General features: G+C 49.7%; 1 protein-coding gene across 1 annotated transcript in view; it reads left to right on the top strand.

The window, feature by feature from the left end:
• The first annotated feature begins 6,437 nt into the window (after positions 1–6,437).
• The window catches only part of Gpr137b (G protein-coupled receptor 137B), a 32,691-nt gene continuing 16,635 nt past the window's right edge, over positions 6,438–22,493 (top strand). Inside the window, exon 1 of the mRNA XM_057786912.1 lies at positions 6,438–6,919. Coding sequence (XP_057642895.1) covers positions 6,551–6,919 — 369 coding nt within the window. The 5' untranslated portion in view covers positions 6,438–6,550. The remainder of the gene's footprint in view (positions 6,920–22,493) is intronic.

Here is a 22,493-nt window from a genome sequence, read left to right as displayed (position 1 = left end):
AAAACTTAGGGATCAGAATTGAAGGCAAACTAAAGTAAGGCTTACTTGAAGTTCTCCAGACATAACTGAGCATGCTGGTGCATACCTGTGATCCCAGCCCTTCAAAGGCTGAGGCAGGAGGATTGTGCTTTTGTAGGCCAGACTAGGCTAGGCTGTAAGACCTTACATCAAAACACCAAAAAGGAAAAAAGGAAAGAAAGAAAGAAAGAAAGAGAGAGAGAGAGAGAGAGAGAGAGAGAGAGAGAGAGAGAGAGAGAAAGAAAGAAAGAAAGAAAGAAAGAAAGAAAGAAAGAAAGAAAGAAAGAAAGAAAGAAAGAAAGAAAGAAAGCTGGATGTGATGGCCCACTCTTGCAATCCCAGCATTCAGGAAGCTAAGGCAGGAGGCTTGCTCTGAGCCTGAGGACAGTTTGGCCTGCTGAGGAATCCCTTAGCCTTAGCTCCCAGGGAACTGGCATTACAAGCATGCGCCTGCAGGCCACACATCCCCTGCAGTCTCTTTCCTGGTAGAGTTTATAAGACACTGTGCTATGCTGTAACTTTGCAGTTTCTCTCCCTCTTGGAGTTGCAGGCAAGCTCAAGACAGCCTTGAACTCTCACTAACTTTTCTTTTATCCAGGGCCTTCTAGCCTTGCGATTCCTGGCACATAGGCTGGGCCAAACCAGATCATGTGGCATGGAGCTTGCCTGTTTACCCTTGAAAACCTCTAAGGGTGATGGAACTCCCTTTGTCTTACAGATTTAAAGACTCCCGTGAAGACCTTACCACATTGTCTATGATGCTCTAACTCTCCTGGTATTCCAGGAACTAAAGAGCCTGTCACTCCTCCCTCAGGACCCCTGTTATACTATGCACGGAAGCTATTTCTCCTACTCACTCATATCTGAGAGCCTCATTGTGGCTTCCTCTGGCCACGCTCTAATAACTCTCCTCATACAGATCCTGTAAAGGGTCGTGCTGCCTCAGGTTCCTTTTCTAAAATGTCTTTTATATTTAACAGGGTCTACCTGGAGGAACTGGGTCAGTGGGGGCGGGCCTTTGGAGGTATATCTCATCCCCTCATCCCTACTTCCTTCCTGCTCCTCTCTTCTTCACACCTGTCATGAGGTAAAGAATCTTCTCAACACAGTGCTGCCCTGCACACTTCTACTCAAGTGCTTAGGACAGAAACAGTGAACCAAAGCCTTTGTAATGGGCAGAAGAAGTTCTTGTACCTTCAAGTTGCTCTTGGAGGTATTTCAGTCACAGCAACACAAGAAGGAACTAATATGGATGGGCCCGCAGCACAAAAATCTAGACACATGGCTGTAAGATAAAGAGAATGGCACTTCTCAATCTACCTGCCAACTTCCTGTTTCTATTCTTTCACCTCTGGCTCTCCTAGTGTGAGGCTGTTGGGAATGGTGACAAACACTATAACCAAAAGCAACTCAGGGAAGGACTTGTTTTGATCATATACTTCAAGGTCACAGTCTATCATTCAGGGAATTCAGGGCAGGAATTGAAGGAAGGAGCTTGAATGAAAAAGAACAGAGAAATATTGTTTGCTGGCTCTTTGGATTACATGCATGGTTAATATTCAGTTAGCTTTCTTATACAGTCTAGGCCCTTTAGGTTCAGGATAGTACCACTGGGCCCTCGTACATCCTCACTGAAGACAATTGCTCACAGACAATGCCACAGGCCATTATGATCTGATCTGATCTGACTGTGGTGGCTATGAGACTGACTGTTGTGTCTGTGATGACTGTGATGCTGTGGTGGCTGTGATGAGTGTGATGGCCGTGATGGCTGTGATGACTGTGGTGACTGTGGTGGCTGTGATGACTGTGATGGCTGTGATGACTGTGGTGACTGTGGTGGCTGTGATGACTGTGATGGCTGTGATGGCTGTGATGACTGTGGTGACTGTGGTGGCTGTGATGACTGTGATGGCTGTGATGACTGTGGTGGCTGTGGTGGCTGTGGTGGCTGTGGTGACTGTGATGGCTGTGGTGGCTGTGGTGGCTGTGGTGGCTGTGGTGGCTGTGGTGACTGATGGCTGTGGTGACTGTGGTGACTGTGATGACTGTGGTGACTGTGGTGGCTGTGATGGCTGTGATGACTGTGATGACTGTGGTGACTGTGATGGCTGTGGTGGTTGTGGTGGTTGTGGTGACTGTGGTGGCTGTGGTGGCTGTGGTGGCTGTGGTGACTGATGGCTGTGGTGACTGTGGTGGCTGTGATGATTGTGATGACTGTGGTGACTGTGGTGGCTGTGATGGCTGTGATGACTGTGATGACTGTGGTGACTGTGATGACTGTGGTGGCTGTGGTGACTGTGATGACTGATGGCTGTGGTGACTGTGATGGCTGTGGTGACTGTGATGGCTGTGGTGGCTGTGGTTGCTGTGATGGCTGTGATGTCTGTGATGACTGGTGACTGTGGTTGCTGTGATGACTGTGGTGGCTGTGGTGACTGTAGTTGCTGTGTTGGCTGTGGTGACTGATGGCTGTGGTTGCTGTGGTGACTGATGGCTGTGGTTGCTGTGGTGACTGTGGTGACTATGGTGGCTATGGTGACTGATGGCTGTGGTGGCTGTGATGACTGTGGTGACTGTGATGACTGTGATGGCTGTCATGGCTGTGGTGACTGTGGTGGCTGTGGATGCTGTGGTGACTGTGGTGGCTGTGGTGGCTGTGGTGGCTGTGGTGGCTGTAGTTGCTGTGATGGCTTAGATGGTTGTACTGGCTGTGATTATGATCGTGGGATATGACTGTTGACTTTGAGAGCTATGGTGATGGCATTGGCTGTGGTTTGAGTACTGACTATGATGATGGCAGTGGTGACTAAGATGAGGGTGATGGCTGTGGTGACCGTGAAGGCTCCGATGATGGTAATGGTTAGGATGACAGTATGGATTGTGGTGATGATAATGACTGTGATGACTATCATTACTATGGTGACCATTTTGCTCTGATGCTAGTGATGATTAAGGGTTGTGCTTATGTCATGAGTGAAAGGAGGTGAATGAATGGCATCCAGCCATGGAAATGTGACCTCCCTTTAGTGGCGGACCCAAGGGCAAACACTCACAAGCTAAGACCCTCATGAGGATTCCCCCTGATAAGGGAACAGATAGAGAGAAAGGGAGGACGGTAGCTGTGGCTCAAAGTTAGAGCACTTTCCTAGTACTCACCACACCTTGGGTTTTATCCACAACACATAAAATAAAATGAAAAAGAAATGGAGATCATACAGTGTACCTCAAAGTGAGGAGTCACTAACACCATCCCTAGCTTTAAGACCATCTGCATAACAAGGACTCGAACTTTTGCTTTATTTTTTCCTTGCCATGTCATAGGTAAGTTTCTCTGTTTGATGTAATCATACTTTTCCACTTGTTTTTTTCTACTTTTTTTTAAAAACAGGACCAACTAGTGATAGACATCTTAGTACTTAATAAAAGCAACCATCTGGTTAGTTACTTCTCTAGGTGTGGTGAAAAAATACCTGATGGAAACTATTTAAAGAGGGGTTTGCCTGGACCCACAGTTTGAGGATGCAGACTACCACATTGGAGAAGGCACGGCAAAAGGAATGTGAAATATTTGATCACACTGTATCTATAGTCCAGGAGCAGAAATAGATTAATGCTGGTGTTCAGCCTGCTTTCTTCCTTTTACACAGCCTGTGCCTCCAGTCCATAGAGTGGTGCCATTCATGTTTAGGATGAGTCTTTCCAACCCAGTTAACTCAATCCAGTACCTTCTCCACAGACACGCCCAGAAGTATGTTGCCTAGGTAACTGGGGATCCTGTCCAGTCAACAGCCAATATTAAGCGTCACGTCACCCCATGCCTAGCTATTGTTGACATCCTTTTGAACATGTGGCGTAGATGGATTGTTCCTCTCTCAGTTCATTCTCCCTTCATGCAGAGTATCAAAAGTATGCCTTTCAGAGCTGTAGAGCACCGTATAGAATGAACACTCTCTCTCAGCCTCTTCTGCAGCTCGCCTACTAAGGCAATCAAATTCTACCGAGCAGAAATCAGATGCATGTACATAATTTCTAGGATGGCTCCATAAACCAGAGGGGTCAAATGCTCTTCAGTCCTCTCTTCTTTCTGATGCCTGCATGGCTGGGGCCACAATAGTTGGAGAGCAAGCAAGCAGCCACCTTGGATCAAGTTGGTGAGCAAGCAGCCACCTTGGATCAAGAGATAGTCTGCACAGTGCAGGACAAATATTAAAGGTTGTTTTCTTTTTCTTTTCTTTTTTTTTTGGTTTTTCGAGACAGGGTGTCTCTGTGGTTTTGGAGCCTGTCCTGGAACTAGCTCTTGTAGACCAGGCTGGTCTCGAACTCCCAGAGATCCGCCTGCCTCTGCCTCCCGAGTGCTGGGATTAAAGGCGTGCGCCACCACCGCCCGGCTCTAAAGGTTGTTTTCTAAGGACAAATTATGTTCCTTCAGTATAATAAAAGAGAGGGTTGTTTTTACAATGGGTCAAGGGAGCCAGTGGTAAACAAGACAATGTTTCTATCCCAAGGAAACTTACGCAGACGTCACGATGACTGATAATTAGGCAGGGGTGTTCTGGAAAGACACAGAACATTTAGCCTAGGTGATCAGCACGTGATAGATGTTGTTGTCTACTAAATGCATTGGTGCTCCAGGAGGTAGAGGCAGGGCGGTTTTGAGCTCAAAGCCCAGTGAGTTCCAGGATAGCCTGAGCTACAAATCAAGACCTTGTCTTGAAAATAGTTTCTGGAGGAAATGTTCCATACAGATAGGTGAAAGGGTTGGGCCAGAGATTGAGGAAGGCATGAAAGTGTCTTGCCCAGGGTGTTGGCAGGTGTTGGTACTGTTTGCCCTTCCTCGGGAATTCGGTAAGTGAGGTGCAAGTGCAGTTAAGGAGACTCAAGCTCGAGAATAACAGGCAGGTGTGATCTTTTTAGAAAGCTAGACGCAGCTGTGCTGTGCAGAACCCACTGGAGTGGATCAAGTCAGAAGCAGGCAGATCTGCTGGGCACCTACCGGAGAAGATTAGAATCAGATAAGGAATTGTACTGCGAAGGCACACTGACCTTGTTTAGTTGGAAGCGAGTGTGTAAATCGCAATTTTGAGGAAAAGCCAGCTTCATGTTATTTCTGGCTTTTTGAGCTAAAAGAATATACAATTGGGAATGAAATTAAATATTGATCAAAAATGAGAAAGGGAATCAGGAGAGATGGAGCTGTCTCTTGGAAAATCTGCTCTTTCCTTCTGCTAATTCTAATTGCTCACCTAGTTACATCTGCACTCTGGCAACTTGGTTTCTTGAGAGCTCAGAAGTCATCAACTCCCAACCCTACCACTATAAAGTAGTGTGGCACAGGGTTGGGATAAACAGCTTCATCTGAGACAGAGAACCTCTGAGCAGCAGCAGCTGAGAGGAAGGACAGGGTATCTGGGTGGATCAGATTGCACTAGTCTCACCTAGTCCTTGCTGCTCCTCTGCGCTGACGACAAGAGCGCAGCCGCACTAGGGCGTGCAGTTAGGTGTTCCGGGAGAACACTGTGAGGCTAGGACTAAAAGCAGTAGCTACCAGCACAGACCGGCGAGAAATTCCAGCCTTTTGACCATTTGCATTTAGACTTTAGCAGCATCGCAGAAGCTGGCCAGTTCGAGGTCACAATTTTACTTTTAAAGGCGGGTGACCGCGTGGGTGCACGGGAGAAGGAACTTGTAAAGTGGTTTGGTTTTTAAATAAAAGAGTGAACTGCAAAACCAGGCATCAGCAGAAAACGCGAGGTCAAGAGAGCAGGCACGCCCCCAAGACACACCTCCAACGAAACACCAGCGCCGGACTCCCACGTCTGGAGCGCGCAAACTCGTGGTGGGGTCAGTGGCTTGTAGTTTGTGTGTGAGAGAACAGATGCTCAGGTCGGGGGGGCATAGATTTCCTTCGTTACCAGAAGGCACGAGAAGTCAAAGAGATGCACTGATCAGGAGTGCGTGCTATAAGAGGGCGCACGGCGCACAGTGCGGGGGCACGCGGATGCTCTCTAGCGCCATCGATGGGATTGGGGGAACACACGGATCCCAGTTATGGATGTTCCCTAGTCCCATCCCCAGACCCAGCCACGGGATAATGGGGAGCACACAGGTCGGGGCACAGATTTTCTGTAACCCTAGGGTTTGGGTCCTGAGAGGCGTGTGAACCCAAGTTAGGAGATGTAGTGCACCCGCGTACGGATCACCCCTAGTCTTAGCCGTGGGTGAGCACAGTCACAAGGGTACTTGGCACGCAAATACCGACCCGGCTTCAGCTCTCAGGCCGCTGTCCCCGGGACGCGCGCACCAGGGGCGCGCGGGACCGGGATGGGCGGGCCGGGTGCGGGCGCGCGCTCCTGGGGGCGCGGCGCTGCCAATCGCAGACAAAGGCCGCCCAGCAGATCATGTGGTGCGGCGGGAGGAAGTGCGGCTTGTTTTCCCGGCTGGGCTCTGGAGCGGCGGGTGCGGCGCGATGCACGGGTACCCGGGAGCGGACGGCTGCGAGCCCCGATGAAGCCCGAGCGGCCCCAGCCCGATGGAGGCGCCTCCGTGGGAGCCGGTGCGCAACGACTCGCTGCCACCCACGCTGAGCCCGGCCGTGCCGCCCTATGTGAAGCTTGGCCTGACTGCGGTCTACACCGCCTTCTATGCTCTCCTCTTCGTGTTCATCTACGCGCAGCTCTGGCTGGTGCTGCGCTACCGCCACAAACGACTCAGCTACCAGAGCGTCTTCCTCTTCCTCTGCCTCTTCTGGGCCTCGCTGCGTACTGTGCTCTTCTCTTTTTACTTCCGAGACTTCGTGGCGGCCAACTCGTTCAGCCCTTTCGTCTTCTGGCTGCTCTATTGCTTCCCCGTGTGTCTGCAGTTCTTCACCCTCACGCTTATGAACTTATACTTCACCCAGGTGAGTCCCGAGAGAGTCGCTTATCTGCTGGGGTCGTCCTCCATCCTTCAGGCGAGGACAGGTGGAGAGGGTGGTGGCGAGGCGCGGGTCTTGGGACCATCCTATCTTCAGACTCTACTTGCAGTGACCCCACTCTATTCTGAAAGTAGGGAGGACTCACCGGATACCGGGAGTCTTCCGTGCACATCGTATTCGGTGCTGATGCAAGAGGTGCCTGAACTCTAGTTTCCCCTGTCTCCCTTGCTCGTCTTTAGACACCCCTTAGTCTGGTAGGCCATTTGAGTCTTGACTCCACTTTGGGGCCAGACACGGCCTATTGGGAGTAATGGTGGGGCGGGCTTGGTTTTGATGAGATGTTTTGAACCTTTGGGATTAGGAGCCCTACTGTACTGTGAATTAGTAACTCATTCCACAGGATTGCTTCACCAGGGCCGTCTGGTGGCACGCCCAGCTCCCCAGCTGCAGGAGGTTTTTGGCTTGCTGTCTGAGCTCATCGTAGAAGCCCCAAGAAATAAGTCATAAAACTGAACCTGGGCTCTTTTTACAGGCTCACCAGCTTCGTTTTATGAGACCTGGAGACAATAAGCTAAAGGATTGCAGGAGGGCTCCCGTGGCTGTGTCTTTACTTAGTGAAAACACAGTGATTGTAGGAGGCTTTACAAATACCCAGCCAAGTACTTCTCCAAGGCTTTAATGACACTGCGGCGTTATCCTTGCCTTCCTTCTCCAGTTCCCTTTAGCTTTCCAGGCACTAAAATGTCCATTTTCACAAGGGCCCTGTCCAGGGGGCAAGCTCTGTGTCACCTGATGGGAGTGATTTAAGTGTCTTCTTCGTGGCAGAGGCTCGTGCAAGCAGGCATTCTGTGCCTTTGAACAGTTGCTCTGTTTTCAAAATGTTTTGATGAAAAGAAACATGTGCTTGTTGGGGTGCAGGTCAGGGGTGCAATGAATAAGGGGTCTGACTAGCCGGGGCAGAGTTGTCCTGGTATCGTAGAAACTGCTGCCTGAAAATGTCGAAGAAATAGTTTTGCCTAACAAATACCAGATGTGTTGGTGCACACCTGAAATCCTGGTACTTGTTGAGTGGAGGCAGTTGGGTCAGGGGTTCTAGGCCAGCCTCAGTTACATAGTAAGTTTGGGGCCACCCTGAGGTATATGAGACCTTGTAGGGAGTCTGAAGGAAACTAAAGGGGAGAAGAGGAAAGATACCGGACATGTCAGGTGTGGTGGTTTGTACCTGTAACCTTAGAACCTGGGTAACTAAGCCAGGAAGATTGCTATGAGTTCTAGCTTAGCCCGAGCAACAGCATGAGACCCTGCTTCCTCTCCTCCAATCAGATGGAATATTTAACGGAGTATGTATGTTTATGTAGTGCTATTTAATTATATATATATATATACATATATATATATATATATATATATATATATATATGGTCTCTGCTTAGAGCCTTCATTTTTTTTAAAAAAAAGATTTATTTATTATGTATACAATGGTCTGCCTGCATGTGTCCCTGCAGACAGAAGTTGGCACCCGATCTTATTACCGGTGGTTGTGAGCCACCATATGATTACTGGGAATTGAACTCAGGACCTCTGGAAGAACAGTCAATGCTCTTAACCACTGAGCCATCTCTCCAGCCCCTTGGCGCCTTCTTAGTGGTCCTGTGGGTCAGCATATTTTCCAGTCCAGGAGTAATGGGTGTGGCTTTTCTGGTGCTGCCTTTAAACTCGAGAACCAGTCCAGGCCATTGGCTTCATGACACACAGGTTTTGTAATTGAGTAGAAATGGGTGGTTCCTGCAAGATGGCAATGTGAGGTAAGGCAGTGTCATTTGGAGAACCGGGTCTCAGATGGAGATCTTATCTCTGGTTCCTTTGGAGCGTGCTGCCCTGTCTCTCCGGCAGTCACGCCAAGCCTGCTCTTAGAGCCAGATTAGGGGCCGGCCGGCGCATTTTCTGCACCATCTGCTGGTTGTTGAGTAAATGCTGAGCAAGGGGAAAAGTGACCAGGCAGACAGAGCCACTTGTCAGGAGGCTCCAAGCCACCATCCTTGTTTTCTTTATGTCCCCCAGGTGGGAGGACACAATAGCAAGGGGGCGTTTGTCTGAGGGCTCGGACTAGCTGGTAGCAGACAGCACCACAGTGAGAACGTTCCTAGCTTCCTGACAAGAATTCTGGTCCTTCTGGAGAGTTAGGAAGCTGACTCTTGGACTCCAGCCTGCCGTGCCATCTCTTGTTCTCTGACATGGGTTCTCAGTCACGAGAAGTGCCAGGAATGTGGCTCTCCAAGGATCCCTGTGCTTGAGCTCATTTCAGACCACGTAAATCCAACTGTGGGGGAGAAGTTGTGTGCTGGCTGGGTCTGTGTGCGGGTCTGTGGTCTCAGCTCTCCAGAGGTGGAGACAGGAGGAATGCTGAAAGTTCAAGGCCAGGGTAGACTACAGAATGAGACTTATCTCAGTCCGCCTAAAAGTAGTCAAATCCAGTTGAGGCGATAAGTTCTGTACACGCACCTGCGTCATGACTTGAGGGGCTGAAAAGAGTGAGGGCTGGAAGACTCGCACAATGCGATGCCTACATCCCCAGGGATGGGGGTCCTGAGGCAGGGGACTGGATAGAGGAGAGCTAGAAGGCCCAGGGGTTGGAAATGATCAAGAAGGGAGTCTGGGAGGTAGAGGGAGCTGCCTTCCGGTTGTCACATCCTTAGGCCTGGCACGCTCATGTCACTTACAACCCATGAACTGTTCCTCCTCCCAAGACTCAGAAAGAGGCGGCATTACCACGAAGTCAGCGTCCTGTGTGGAGTGCCCCCACCCCTGGAATGCCCCACGGTATTTCTGTTTTACACAAAGAGCGGTTTGGAGAAGGGCGTGCCTGCTCTCAGCCTGTTGCTGTCCTATGAGGAGCATAGGTATTCCTTGCCTGGTAGCTCAACCTGTCTGCCCTGGTCCTGTTCTCGCTCTGCCCCTGTGGGTGACTGCTTTGTCTGCGAGGTGAGCCTCTGCTTCATTCCGGCCCACTTTCTGCTTTTTTTGCATGAAGCCTTAGTGGTGGTAGGATCCCCTGCACTGCTTAGTCACACAGATGTTGGGCTGGCGGTCGGATCCCCCATCTGGGCCCTTTTCCCTTACCAGACAGAAATGTACCCCCATCTTGCACGCATGCGCAGAAAACTGAGCCAGGCGCTAGACCCTGGCAGGGTGAGCTCTGCCAGAACTCTCTTAAGAAATCCACTTTCCATTGCTATTTATACCCATTGGGCCACCCAGTCTCAGATCAATAGGTGCCTGTTGAGGCTACTCGGGGACCGGGAGGAAGGGGCTGTCATGCCAGTGGGCTCATGAGACTCTCCATCTCAGCCTCGCCTTCTGAGGTAGTCAGGAAGATGGAGGTTGGCTTGGCCTGCTAATCGGAAGAAGCTATGTGCAGTGTGAGTGTGTATGCTATCCCTAAATGTCTGAACTCTATTCGATAGACCTGTTGTTCCCTGTAATGAGTCCTTGCACCAGCTCCAGGGGCTGGCTGAGGTACACACAGCTTGTGGGTGAGGACCAGACGTGCACAGAAGCCTTGGACCCGGAGTCTGACAAGCTCCACATCAGATCACGCTTTTAATGGTTAGGGCAGGATAAGACTGCGACCGTGAAAGTCCCTGTGTGGGGGCATTGTGTTGTCCCTCTCACCAGGTTATAGGGCAGATGGTCCAAAGAGGTCTCTCAGCTTCTGCACAGGCCTGTGCAGGCCTATCTGTAGAGCAGAGGGTCATGAGGTGGTTGGGGCTCTGTTTGCTGTGTGTCCCAGACACCTTCCTAGGAATTTCCAGTCCAGGACTCCAATTTTGGAGGCTCCTGGGGTTGGTTGGATGAAAGGGTACAGGCTTCTCTTGGACCCTCTGTGGTCTGAGGAGAGGAATGGAGGAGTGAACTCTCTGTGGGGAGAGGTGGCGTGGCGAGTGGACATTGATTTGGGAAGTAGGAGCCACCAGAAAATGGAGTCTGTGGACTATGTCACCACGCCACCAGGAGAACGGGGTAGTGGATTTTGGACAGAGTGTGTTCTTACTGTGACTTCCTAGCAGTCAGTTTATTCAGAATTTATCTATCAAATACCTGTTGTGTGTCAGGCCTCTGGGAGCTGGGAGGGAGAAGCTTCTAGGCCTCTTGGTGATTGTGAAATGGTCTAAAGCTTGGGAAACAGACAAGACAGATCTTGCTGACTCCGGGTATCTCATGTCAGAGCTGGGACTATGCCTAGCCTGGGCTATGCACCCCACATGGTCCATGTGCCTTGGCCCTTGTGCTCACACCCCAGGCTCTCGGTCAGCCAGAGCTGTGTGCATTTCTAGGTGTGCATTTGTGCATCTGCCTGTGTGACCACAGGTGCAGAGGTTTTGCCCACACTACTCTGTTGCGCCTGTGCCCTACTTACCTGTCAGGGTCTGTGTACGTCTGTGAGAAGTTGTTTATGCATGATGCTTGTGTGTCTCTGTGTACAAATACTTGCATATACATGTACCTGTGTCTCCGTGTGCCTGAATGTGAACCCTATGTGTGTCAGCGCGCACGTTTGTGTATATGCCTGTGTGTGGGCAGCTGTGTAGATCTGTGAAAACTCGTCTGTGTGTACATGCTTGTCTTTGTGTTGTGTGTACACTTCTGTGCATGTCTTTGTGTGAACACCTATGTCCCCATCAGGATGCATGCTTATGTGTGTTTTTGAGTACATACTTGCTAAGAATGCTCGTGTGTGTCTCTAAATATGTTTGTGTATGCCTCTGCATGTTTGCATGCGCTAGTGCTTGAATACCGGTATGTGTGTGTCAGTGTACATGTCTGTCTGTGTTTGTCTGTGTGTCTATGCTCATGGAGAGCCTGCACTCACTGTCACTGCTCCTGTCCCCAGTACCTCCTGGGTAGAACCTTCTGTTTGAGCAGGACAGGTTCCTCTGCTGCCCCTTTAGCAATGTTTTTTTGTTGTTGTTGTTTTTGGTTTTTTTTTTTTGTTGTTGTTATTTTGTTTTGTTTGAGACAGGATCTCCTCAGGTTGTCAAGGTTGGCCTTGAACTTTTGACTCAGGCTCCTGAGTAGCTGTGATGGCAAGTTTGGGTTACCAGATGTGACTTTAGCATCTTGTTTTCCTCTCTTTCCCCAAACTTCCTTTGCATGCTTGGCACTCTGGGAATAGGAAGACAGCTCTGTAGCAGTGGTTCCAGTCCTCTGACCCCGGCTCTGTTCAGTGGTTCCAGTCCTCTGACCCTGGCCCCAGCAGAGGCTTGGCTGAGGAGACTACGCGGCAGTTGTTATCCTTAGGAGCTCCCAATGCTGGTCCCTGACATCTCAGTCCCTGCCTTTGCATGGTCACACAAGGAGACATCAGGGCAGAGCCCTGTCCTAAGTTGGTGTCATTGTGTAGATGAGCTCAGTGACCCATACCAGGGTGCATCTGCCCGCACTCAGGCTCACCTCTGAGGCCCCATCCCTATCCCTCGCTTGTTAGATGTTCCTCCTGCTAGCTGCTCAGCACTGAGCCCAGCATGGGCAGGGAGCGTGCGAAGGGCTGCAGCACCTCCTCGCCAGGGTGTCTGGGGTTTGGGGAAGATCTGATCTGTGTTCACTTCCTTCAGCCCTTCCTGGTCATCTTGGATTTCCTTGTGAGGAGGAAGCCACTTCCAGACTGGAAGCCCTGCCTGTCTCGAACTCCAGGTAGCCAGGGCTCCTAAGAGAGAAAAACAGCTGCACCAGTGGCTGGCTCAAGAAGCACCTATAGGGGCTGCGGGAGCTCAGAAATTCTAGTTCATTCTTCAGCTGAGGTCTTTACCTGGGAGGGACGAGTGAAGCCTAGTAGTGTCTTCGCCAAGATACCCAGTCCTCAGACTTCATGTGGAAGATGGGGAGAAAGGAAGGGGTGTCAGGTACTGGCCAGGACATCAGGCCTTTGAGCCACATGTGGTCTCTGTCACATAGCCCTCTGCCCCTTCCTTCTATTTTCAAATCATCCTTTATAAACGTAAAAACCGTCCTTAGCACACAGGTTGTAAAAGTAGCCTTCGGGATGGACTTGGTCTGTGGACTGTAGTTCGCTAGCCCCGGGGTTAGGACAAACCTGTTTGTTTTCCTGGCTCTCACGCCACCTTTAGTCTGTAGGGTTTGTTGGAGCAAGTCCTGCAGGCAAATCGCAAGCCTTGGCTTTGCTCAGGAGAGTATCACTCATTCAGCGCCCAAGTTTTTACTACCTCTTTCCCAGGAGGGCCACACTTCCAACATACAGACAGATCTTTGGGGGCAAATCATATCCAACCCGTGGCTTCCATTAAACAGTCACCTCTTCCTCTTCACGGCAGCCTCAGGCTGTCCTTTCTGTCCGGACATTACACATCATTACACAGCAAAGGAGTCATACAGAGTGTGACCCTCTTTGTCCAGCTTCTCACACTTAGTCTGTTACGTATTTGTTGTTCATTTCACAGTGCTGGGAATTGAACCGATGCCATATAAGCACTCCCTTTAAGCTATATCCTCAGTTCTCTTTACTTTTTATTTTGAGGCAGGATCTCACTAAGTTACCTGGGCTGTCTTGAACTCATTCTGTAGGGCCAGGCAGGCTAACTTGTGTCTCATCTTCCCAGGTAGCTAGGATGACAGGCCTGTACCACGAGGCAAAACTGCCTTTCTACTTGGGACCAGCCATCCTTGGTGCCCTCCCTTGTTCCTGACACGATATGGACGTATTCCTTTTCTCCTGGTTTCTGTCCTTTAAAGTCCTACCCAGGAGCTGGGCCTGCTGGCACAGGCCTATCAACCCTGCTACACAAGAGACTGAGGCAGGAGGATCAACATTTTAAAGCCTACCTGGGCTGCAGAATGAGTTCAAGGCCAGCCCGGGCAGCTTGGAAAGTCATTGTCTTCAAATAAAAATAGAAAAGGAGGTTGGGGATATAGCTCAGTGGAATAGCACTTGCTCCGAATGCTTAAAGCCCCAAGTTCCATCCCTAGTGTGAGAGGTGGGGGGAGGAGAAAAAAAAAAAGCCTCAGCCAGGCTGCTTCCTCTTCAGGAGTTCCCATAGCTATTCATTCTTTGTAGAACACGAGGAACTCCATCCAACACCACATGACCCACAAGGTCACGGGTTCCTGGGAAAGTCTATAAACCTCCACATTTGCCTTATTTCTGAAGCAGAAGGCTCCTCCGTGGGGGAAACCTGGGCATTTTTGGTGCTAACTTGTTTCGTAGGTTTTACATAATTTACTTTGCAGGAAGGAATCCTGTGGTAAAATACAGTGTGTCGCTGCTGTGTGCTGACCAGATGACCCTCCTTTGTGGAGCCCTTGGGCTTGACTAACTAGTTCCGCCAGTCACTTGGTTAATCTCCTTTGGATCCTGTGACAGTTGAGGAGTCCCGGCTACTGAACTAAAGGTGTGATCGTGGCTCCCTGTGAGAATATGATCATAGTACTACAGCCCGGTCACTCCTGGGACTGAGAAGAGAGCTCATGAGGGAGGCTGTCCTCAGATGTTAGTCTGTATGCCGAGGCAGGTGGACGGTGCTTCCCCGGTCAGCTTGGGATGTGCAGTAACAGGAGGGCAGGGCAGTGTGTAACAGCTCAGACTGAAGCGGTCCTTGAGTCAGCGAGGTCACCTCTGCCTCTTCACTGGACAGCAGAGCCCATGAGGCATGCATGTCTCCTTAGAATGAGGCTGGACTGATGGTCGTGGGTACCTGAGGACAGAGGGTACAGATATCTCTGGGACAGCACCCAGATGAACATCTGTCCACCTCAATTGTATGGCAGATGCCGAGCCCGTCTGAGCCTGGGACTGGGCTGACTCTGGATCCAGCTCTCAGCAGGACAAGAATAAGGAGAAGCATTTGGCGTGCCCTTGGGTTCAACTTGGAGAACTTTCCATAGGAGGGTAGCCTTGACCTCACTGTGTAGCCCACGCTGGCTTCAAACTCATCACCTTCCCTCCTCAGACTCCCTAAGACTGGAATTACAGACAGGTACCACCATGTCTAGCTTCTAGCTGCCCTTCTTTTTTTTTTTTTTTTTTAAATATTTATTTATTTATTATGTATACAATATTCTGCCTGTGTGTATACCTGAAGGCCAGAAGAGGGCGCCAGACCTCCCTACAGATGGTTGTGAGCCACCATGTGGTTGCTGGGAATTGAACTCAGGACCTTTGGAAGAGCAGGCAATGCTCTTAACCACTGAGCCATCTCTCCAGCCCCTAGCTGCCCTTCTTAAGTGACGGGATGAGTTTGTCCTGGGGGACCATGCGTACAGTGTCGCCTCTATAGGCCCAGCTCTGTTGCCATGGACACAGGCTAGGTGTGGGGCTGCAGACCCTCTCTGATCCCAAAGCTGTATCTCTGGAAGGAAAACTAACAAAGAGTGCAGAAGCACACTCTCACTTTACTGCCTTGCACTGCTGACCTCAACTGCAGATCCCCTAGGGCGACTCCGAATTCTCCAGGGAATCCTATAGGAAGGGCCACGCTCTGCATCTGATTTCAGGGACCCTGACCGTCTGCCGTCCTGCTCAGTGAAGTGGGATGCTCAGGGCCCGTAGACACACATAGTGAGGCAATGGGGTGATGCTGGTGCTGGGAGGCAAGGGAAGAAGGAAGAAGACCAGGGCCTCGGGGGTTATGTAATTTCCCCAGTGCATCAGGAAGTGGGCAGTGCAGCAGGGCCATGAGTAGGCGCTCACGTGCCGCTGAGTCCCTCACCTGGTTGAGTAAGAGAGCTCCTTTTATGGTCGAGAAAGCATCCAGGCTAGTCTTTGGGCATTTAGAATTGAGGTTTGAAGACAAGCCTGGTGATCCTGAGTCCTAGTAGCCGTATGGGCGCCACAGGACTCCATAGTGCCTATCAATAGGCAGGTGTTTGGCATTTCACTCACCGAGGCCTCAGAAATGCACCAGGCAGGTGCTGTTACCCATCCTATTTTATGGGTACCGGAGGAGTAGTGAGGTCAGGCACCTATCCCAGATGCACAGCTGATAATTGGCGAAGCTATCGCGGTTCAAGCCTGGATTCAGCTCCTCCCCACTCTTCCCCTTGTTCCTCTGCTTGAGATGGATGTGTACAGGTGGCCTGTGAAGGCACGGTGAATGTGGCACTAGGTGAAGACGCAGGAACTAGAGAGCCGGTCCACTGAGTGTTGTGGGTGGACACGCCAGCTGTAGAAGACTGCAGGAGGGATAGAGACATTCATAAGAAACACAGCCGGCTGGTGGTGGCTCAGACCTTTAATCCCAGCACTCAGAGAGACTGAGGCAGGCGGATCTCTGTGAGTTTGAGGCCAACTTGGTCTACAGAGTGAGTTCTAGGACAGCCAGAGATACACAGAGAAACCCTGTCTCAAAAAAACAAAACAAAAAGAAGAAGAAAAAAGAAACACAAACTGGTGTGTGACAGCCCCATAGTTTCTTCTGCATACATATATAAACACAGTAAAAGTATAAACCAGCCTGGGTTGAAAACAGCCTCAGGGAAGGAATCACCCTGGCAGGGAACAGAACTAAGCAGGGCTTAACTGGCAATGGTGGCAATTTTATTTATTAAAATCAAAGTGCAGAGCTGGAGAGGTGGCTCAGTCAGTCAAATGCTTGCTGTACAAATGTGAGGACTTTATTTCTGATACTCAGCATCCACATTAAAAAAAAAAAAGCCAGGCATACATAGTAACACATGCCTGTCATCCCAGCACTGGGGAGACAGAGACAGGAGGATCCCTGAAATTGCCTACATATCCAGCCTAGCTTAACTGGACATTGCCAAATTTAGTGAGAGATACTGTCTCAAAAAGTAAGTTGGACACTGGTTTAGGAAGACTTGTGATGCTGAGCTCTGGGGCGTACACACTCACGTTCTCCCTTCCTCTCTCGTACTTGGAACAGACATACAAAGCGTTACTATTGGAAGTGAATGCTGGGCATATGAATTACTCTCTGTGCATGTGTGCATACGGAATGTTTTGAAATAAAATAAAGTGGCTGGGGTAGCGCTCTTTGTATAGCATATGTACACACCAAGAAAAAAAGGATGTATGGGCCTTAGAGGTGATGGTGCGGGCCTGCCATCCCAGCTACCCTGGAGGATGAGCAGGAGGGTCTGGAGTTCACAGCCTGTCTGGTCTTCAGAGTAAGTTCAAGGCCACCCTCAGCACCTTACTGAGACGCTGTCACAAAATAAAAAGCGGGAGGAATGTAAAGGATGTGTAATTGAGCGGGAAAGATGCAATTCCCAGACCAGCGCACATACATACATTTACAAACCTACGTGTGCATGTCTAACTTCTCAGCTACTTCTAAGGGCTCCCCAGTGCCTTCAGCCCACAAGGCAGGACCATGGCTTGCAGAGGGTAAGCAGAGGGTAAGGGGATTGTGCTGTGGCCCCAAGCCTATCTTTTCACGGGATTGGGTACAGACTCTTAAGAAGGTTATATTTTGGAAGGATTTTGAAGGTTTCTGTAGAAGAATTTTTTTTTTTTTTTTTTTTTTTTTTTTGTGGGAGTGGGTGATTTGCAGGTCGGATCCTAATATACAGCCCCAGGCTAGGCTCAAACTCGAAATGATCCTTCTGCCTCAGCCTGCCAAATGCTGACATTACAGGTGCGTACCCACACCCTGAAAACAAAGGAGGAATTCCAAATCAAGTATAAGTTAGGAAATGTCATGGAGCAGCTCTTGGAACATAGTGGGAACGGCTGTGTCTCCGGGGACAGCAGGTTTGCAAAGGACACTGTCACACGTGGAAAGGTAGGCGGTGCGGGCTGTTTCTACCAGGACCAACTATTGTGACTTTAGTGAGAGAGAATGGCAATGCCAGCGTGAAGTAGTGGTTGAAAACACGGGTTATGGGGAGTTCAGAGGGCGTGAGCCGATCTGTGACATCAACAGCCTGAGATTTATTAGGGGAGAGAGGCAGAGGTCAGCCACTTCTCAAAAGAACTGCGTCACACACAGGGGCCTGTCATCTGGAAGGGTGTGGCGAAGGGCCCGGGGTTCCTGGGGGGTCTTGGGGTTAATTATAGTTGAGGGTAGTGAAGAAGCCAGTTCAGGGAAGCATGCAGGACCGCCACATTCCTGTCATCTGTCAGCTGCAGCCTTTTAAGGCTGAAACTCAGATGTACAGCCTTCACCATAGAGAACAAGTCACTGAGTGCCACCTAAGACCTGTGTGACACCCTGCCTGGTTCTGCTAGGACAGACAGACACTGAGGGGACTTATTACTGTCTTTTCCGCTCCTTCCCTTTCCTCTTACTGGAGATTGAACCCGAGTTCTTTTGAATGTGAGGCAAGCATGCTATCACTGAACTACGAACCCAGCCCCTTTTTTCTTTTCATTTTCAGACAAGTCCTCACCCAGTTGACCAGGGTGGCCCTGGACTCAACTCTGTACCCCAGGCAGACCTTGAACTTAGATCCCTATCTCAGCCTCCTAAGTGACCAGCATCAAAGTGCCCAGTTCCAGGTAGAACTTAAGGAAGCAGAGGAACTGGGTATGGTGGTTGTGGGGCTGTCAGCTCTGTGCTTGAGAGACAGAAGAAGGGGCTTGAGCCTTTCAGGCCAGCCTGTGCTAACTGACACCCCCTCCCCGCAATAACAAAAGGCTGATGAAGTGAAGCTAAAACTAAGAGGAATTTGCAGGCCCCTTTGTCTTGGAAAAGGCCCGAGTGACAGGCGTGTAAGACCTGAGGTGACAGACCTGTGGTGTCTCTGATGAGACTGGTGTCCTCCTCCTTCAGGCCACTCCTGCTGCCTCTCTCTCCCCACTGTGGGTGAATCCCCTGAAAGCCCTGTCTCAGTGTTGGGAGGGGAAGGAGGAAATGCCCAGTTCCTGACCCAGCTTCTCAGGGTGTCTGGGAGCCTGTCTTGGTCAGTGTTCTGCTGCTGTGAAGAAACACATGACCAATGTAGGTGGAAGTTTCTGTCCTGGCCGCTTGCTCCTAGAGAACCACTCAAAGTCTTAATATTAATTATAAATGCTCAGCCAATAGCTTAGACTTGTTACTATCTAACTCTTGAATTTAAATTAACCCATATTTCTTATCTGCCCTCTGCCACACGGCTCATGTCTTGTTACAGCATTTTCTATACATCCTGATTCCTTTCCATCTCTGGCATCTCCTCTGACTTCACCCTTTTCCTTCCCAGCATTCTTAGTTTGGCTTTCCCACTTAACCTTTTCCTGTCCAGCTAGTGGCCATTCGGCTTCTTTGTTAAACCAGTCTAAGTGACAAATCTTCACAGTGGACAAAAGGATTATTCCACAGCAAACCAAGATGACTCATAAAAGAGAGCATTTAATTGGGGCTGGCTTACAGTTTCAGAGGTTAGTCCATTATTGTCACGGCAGGAAGCATGGAAGCACACAGGCAGACATGGTGCTGAGGAAAGTGGCTAAGAATTCTACATCCTGATCCTCAGGTAGCAGGAAGAGAGAGAGCTCAAAGCCCACCCCCAGTGACACTTCCTTTAACAAGGCCACACCTTTTAATCCTTCCAATCCTTTCAAAACAGTTCCACTTCCTGCTGACTTAAGTATTCAAATATATGAATCTACGAAGCTACTCTTTTTAAATAATTTTTATTATATTTTTTACTATATAAAAGAATTTTTAACTTGAAATATATTTTGATCATATTCTTCCACTTCCCCAAGTCCTTCCAGATTCTTTCCCCATCTCTACCCAACCAATTTGAAGTTCTTTCTCAAAAAACAAAACCCCCCAAAACCAAGAAAACAAAATAAGCCACCACCCAAAAAGAAGCAAAACGAAACGCCAAACTGCAACCAATTAAAAGCATACAAAAAACAGTGACATCCATTATATGCTGGTCAACTACTCCTGAACCTGTCCTGGAGTGGTTGATACGTCCAGTGTCAATCCAATAGAGAAAACTGATTTTCCCTGTTCCAGCAGGTGTAAGTGACAACTCAGTTGTTAACCTTTACCATAGGGGCTAGATTTTCCTTCCTTCCTTTAAAAAAATGCAACAAAGTAAAATATAGTAAGATAAAGCAAGAACTATCAAAAACAAAAACTATCACATCAAAGCTGGACAACACAGACGGAAAGAAGGCATAACAACCAGAGACCCACTTGTTTACACACTCAGGAATCCCATAAAAACACTTAACTGGAAGCAGTAATATATACCCAGACCCATGCTAACTCAGCTCTGTGAGCTCAGATGAACCCCTGTTGATTCCGAGGGCCTCGTTTTCTTGGTGTCCTCCATCCCCTCTGGCTCTTACTCTTTCTGCCTCTTCCACATGGTTTCCTGAGCTCTGAGGGGAGGAATTTGATGGAGTGTGCCAAGGTCTCTCACTTTCTTCGTAATGTCTGGCTGTGAGTGTATATACTTGTTCCCATCTGCTGCAGGAGGAATCCTCTCTGATGATGGCTGAACAAGGCACTGATCTCTGAGTGTAGCAGAATCATTAGGAATCATTTTATCACTACATTATTTTTTCTTTTTTAGAATAGTTTTTTGGTTTTACCTTAGTCCCTGGGCTATCTAGTTTCAGGGTATGGGTTCCATCTCATGGAGTAGGCCTTCAAGGTTAAATGATTTATTATATGATCAGTGGTGGCTTTGCACCAGCATTACCCTACGTATCTTGCACCATTGAAGATAAAGCGTTTGTGGCTGGCTTGGTGTTTACGTTTCTCTATGGAAATGTGCGGAGGACTTCTCTATGACAGAGACCCTGGAACGGAGGGAATGATGGCTCAGTGCAGGTCCCAGCTGGACATCTCTGTGTTCAGTGAGTTTGTGTGGGTGTTGTCTTCAGCAACCGGGCCTTGCTGTTAGTTGTGGAGAGCAATCAATCACAAACTATAGTCTTGGTAACAGCCTGAGTTGTTTGGGGATTCCAGTGGGGCTCCTTTGGCCAACAGCTCCATTAGATGTAACCCAGTCCTGGTACTGGAAGCTTTTTGGTGACAGGAGATGGCCAGCTGGACTCTGTTTCCTTGTGGTGGCCGCTCTTACTCAAACCACCCCAGGCCATGGCCTGGGTGGCTACTCCATCCTTTTGCTGGGTCTCCTGCCTCTGTCCTGCTCAGATCTTCAGTCTTAAAATTTTAACCAGGGCCAACTCACACCCTCAAATAACCTCTGCCTGACATGTCACCTGCATCCATTTTTAAAGAGTGGTTATGTCCAGATTTGACTCATGGCTCCCACTTCCCTCTGCCTGGGGTTCTGGGTATGCACTTCCCTCTCCGGCCTTCCCCAGCTGCCAGACCCAATGGCCACAGTCATAAGGCCTCACCTCTCCACACACGTGACAACCCTCCTAGTCCCGTGTTTCTGCAGACTGACCTTGACTGTTGAATAGGCCCGTCTGACTCCTCTTTGTTCCTCTTTGCTCTTGCAAAACAAAACAACAGCTTAACTAGGGGATAATTCACATCCCACGATTCCCCTACTTAAAAGGGCACTGCATTTAGAGTGGTACAGCTATTACTACAATCGCTTGTCACCCCAAAAGGAAGTCCCTTTCTCCCCACCTAACTGCCCAGACAGCCATCCATCTACAGCATGGATCTGGTTTGCCCATTTTTGCTTCTGCCGAGAGCAGTTCTCCTTGAACCCTTCTATGGTTTTAACCTGGGAATGTACTCTCCCAAGACAGGGCCAGGCTGGTGTCTCCTGGCCCCTGATCCAGCCTTCCTGCTGTGCCACACTTCCACCTCCAACTCCGCTCCTCTGTGTCCTCACAGTTCCCATCTCTGCCCCACACCCATGTCTTCACACCTCCCTGTAATTCTACCTTCTGCCTACCTACATCCTGTCAAATCCCACGAACCCACAAATCCAAGTGCCCCCCTTCTGTAACCTCATATCTTTTAGCTCCTCACGCCTTCCATGTCTGCTCACACTCCACGTCTCAACCTCACTCTCCACATACTTCCCCGGTTCTCTCTCCTCACCTCCCTTCCTTTCTTCCCTCCTCACATTTTACCTTTTCTCATCTCCTTCATTTTCATACACTCGCATCTTGATGCTGTCCCACACCTCCCTACAACCTCACACCTCTCTCACCTCCTCAGACCATCCTGTACCCATCTCTCCACCCTTCCCTCCTCAGACTGTCCTGTACCCCACCTCTCCATCCCTCCCTCACCTCCTCAGACCGTCCTGTACCCTACCCCTCCACCTCTCCCTCACCTCCTCAGACCCCTCTGTACCCCGTGTCTTCACACCTCCCTACCCCTGCCTTTGATCCCCTCTTTTATCTGACACCTCCCTTGGTCTCTCACCTCCTCACACCTCTCAGATCCCTGTCAGCCTGCCCTGCCCCGGCTTGTATTCCCTTCAGACTTCCCCGCCCTCACACTTCCCCGTTTGTCCTCAGACCCTTGCACCTCCCGTCTCCTCACTTCCCCTCAGACCTTCCTGGGTCTCACAACCCTCCACGCCTCCTTACCCGTCCTCATGCCTGATTCAATGTCTTTCTTCCTCTCACCCATTCCTACACCCTCCATCTTCTCTTCCCTCTTCTTTCTTCGCTGGTGTCTGTTTAGGGTAATGCCTGTTTGTCTTCAGG

This window comes from Chionomys nivalis, chromosome 13 (assembly GCF_950005125.1).
Source record: "Chionomys nivalis chromosome 13, mChiNiv1.1, whole genome shotgun sequence".
Classification (NCBI taxonomy): domain Eukaryota; kingdom Metazoa; phylum Chordata; class Mammalia; order Rodentia; family Cricetidae; genus Chionomys; species Chionomys nivalis.
Note: the sequence above shows the minus strand (reverse complement) of the source record. Positions and strands in the feature narration are given on the sequence as shown.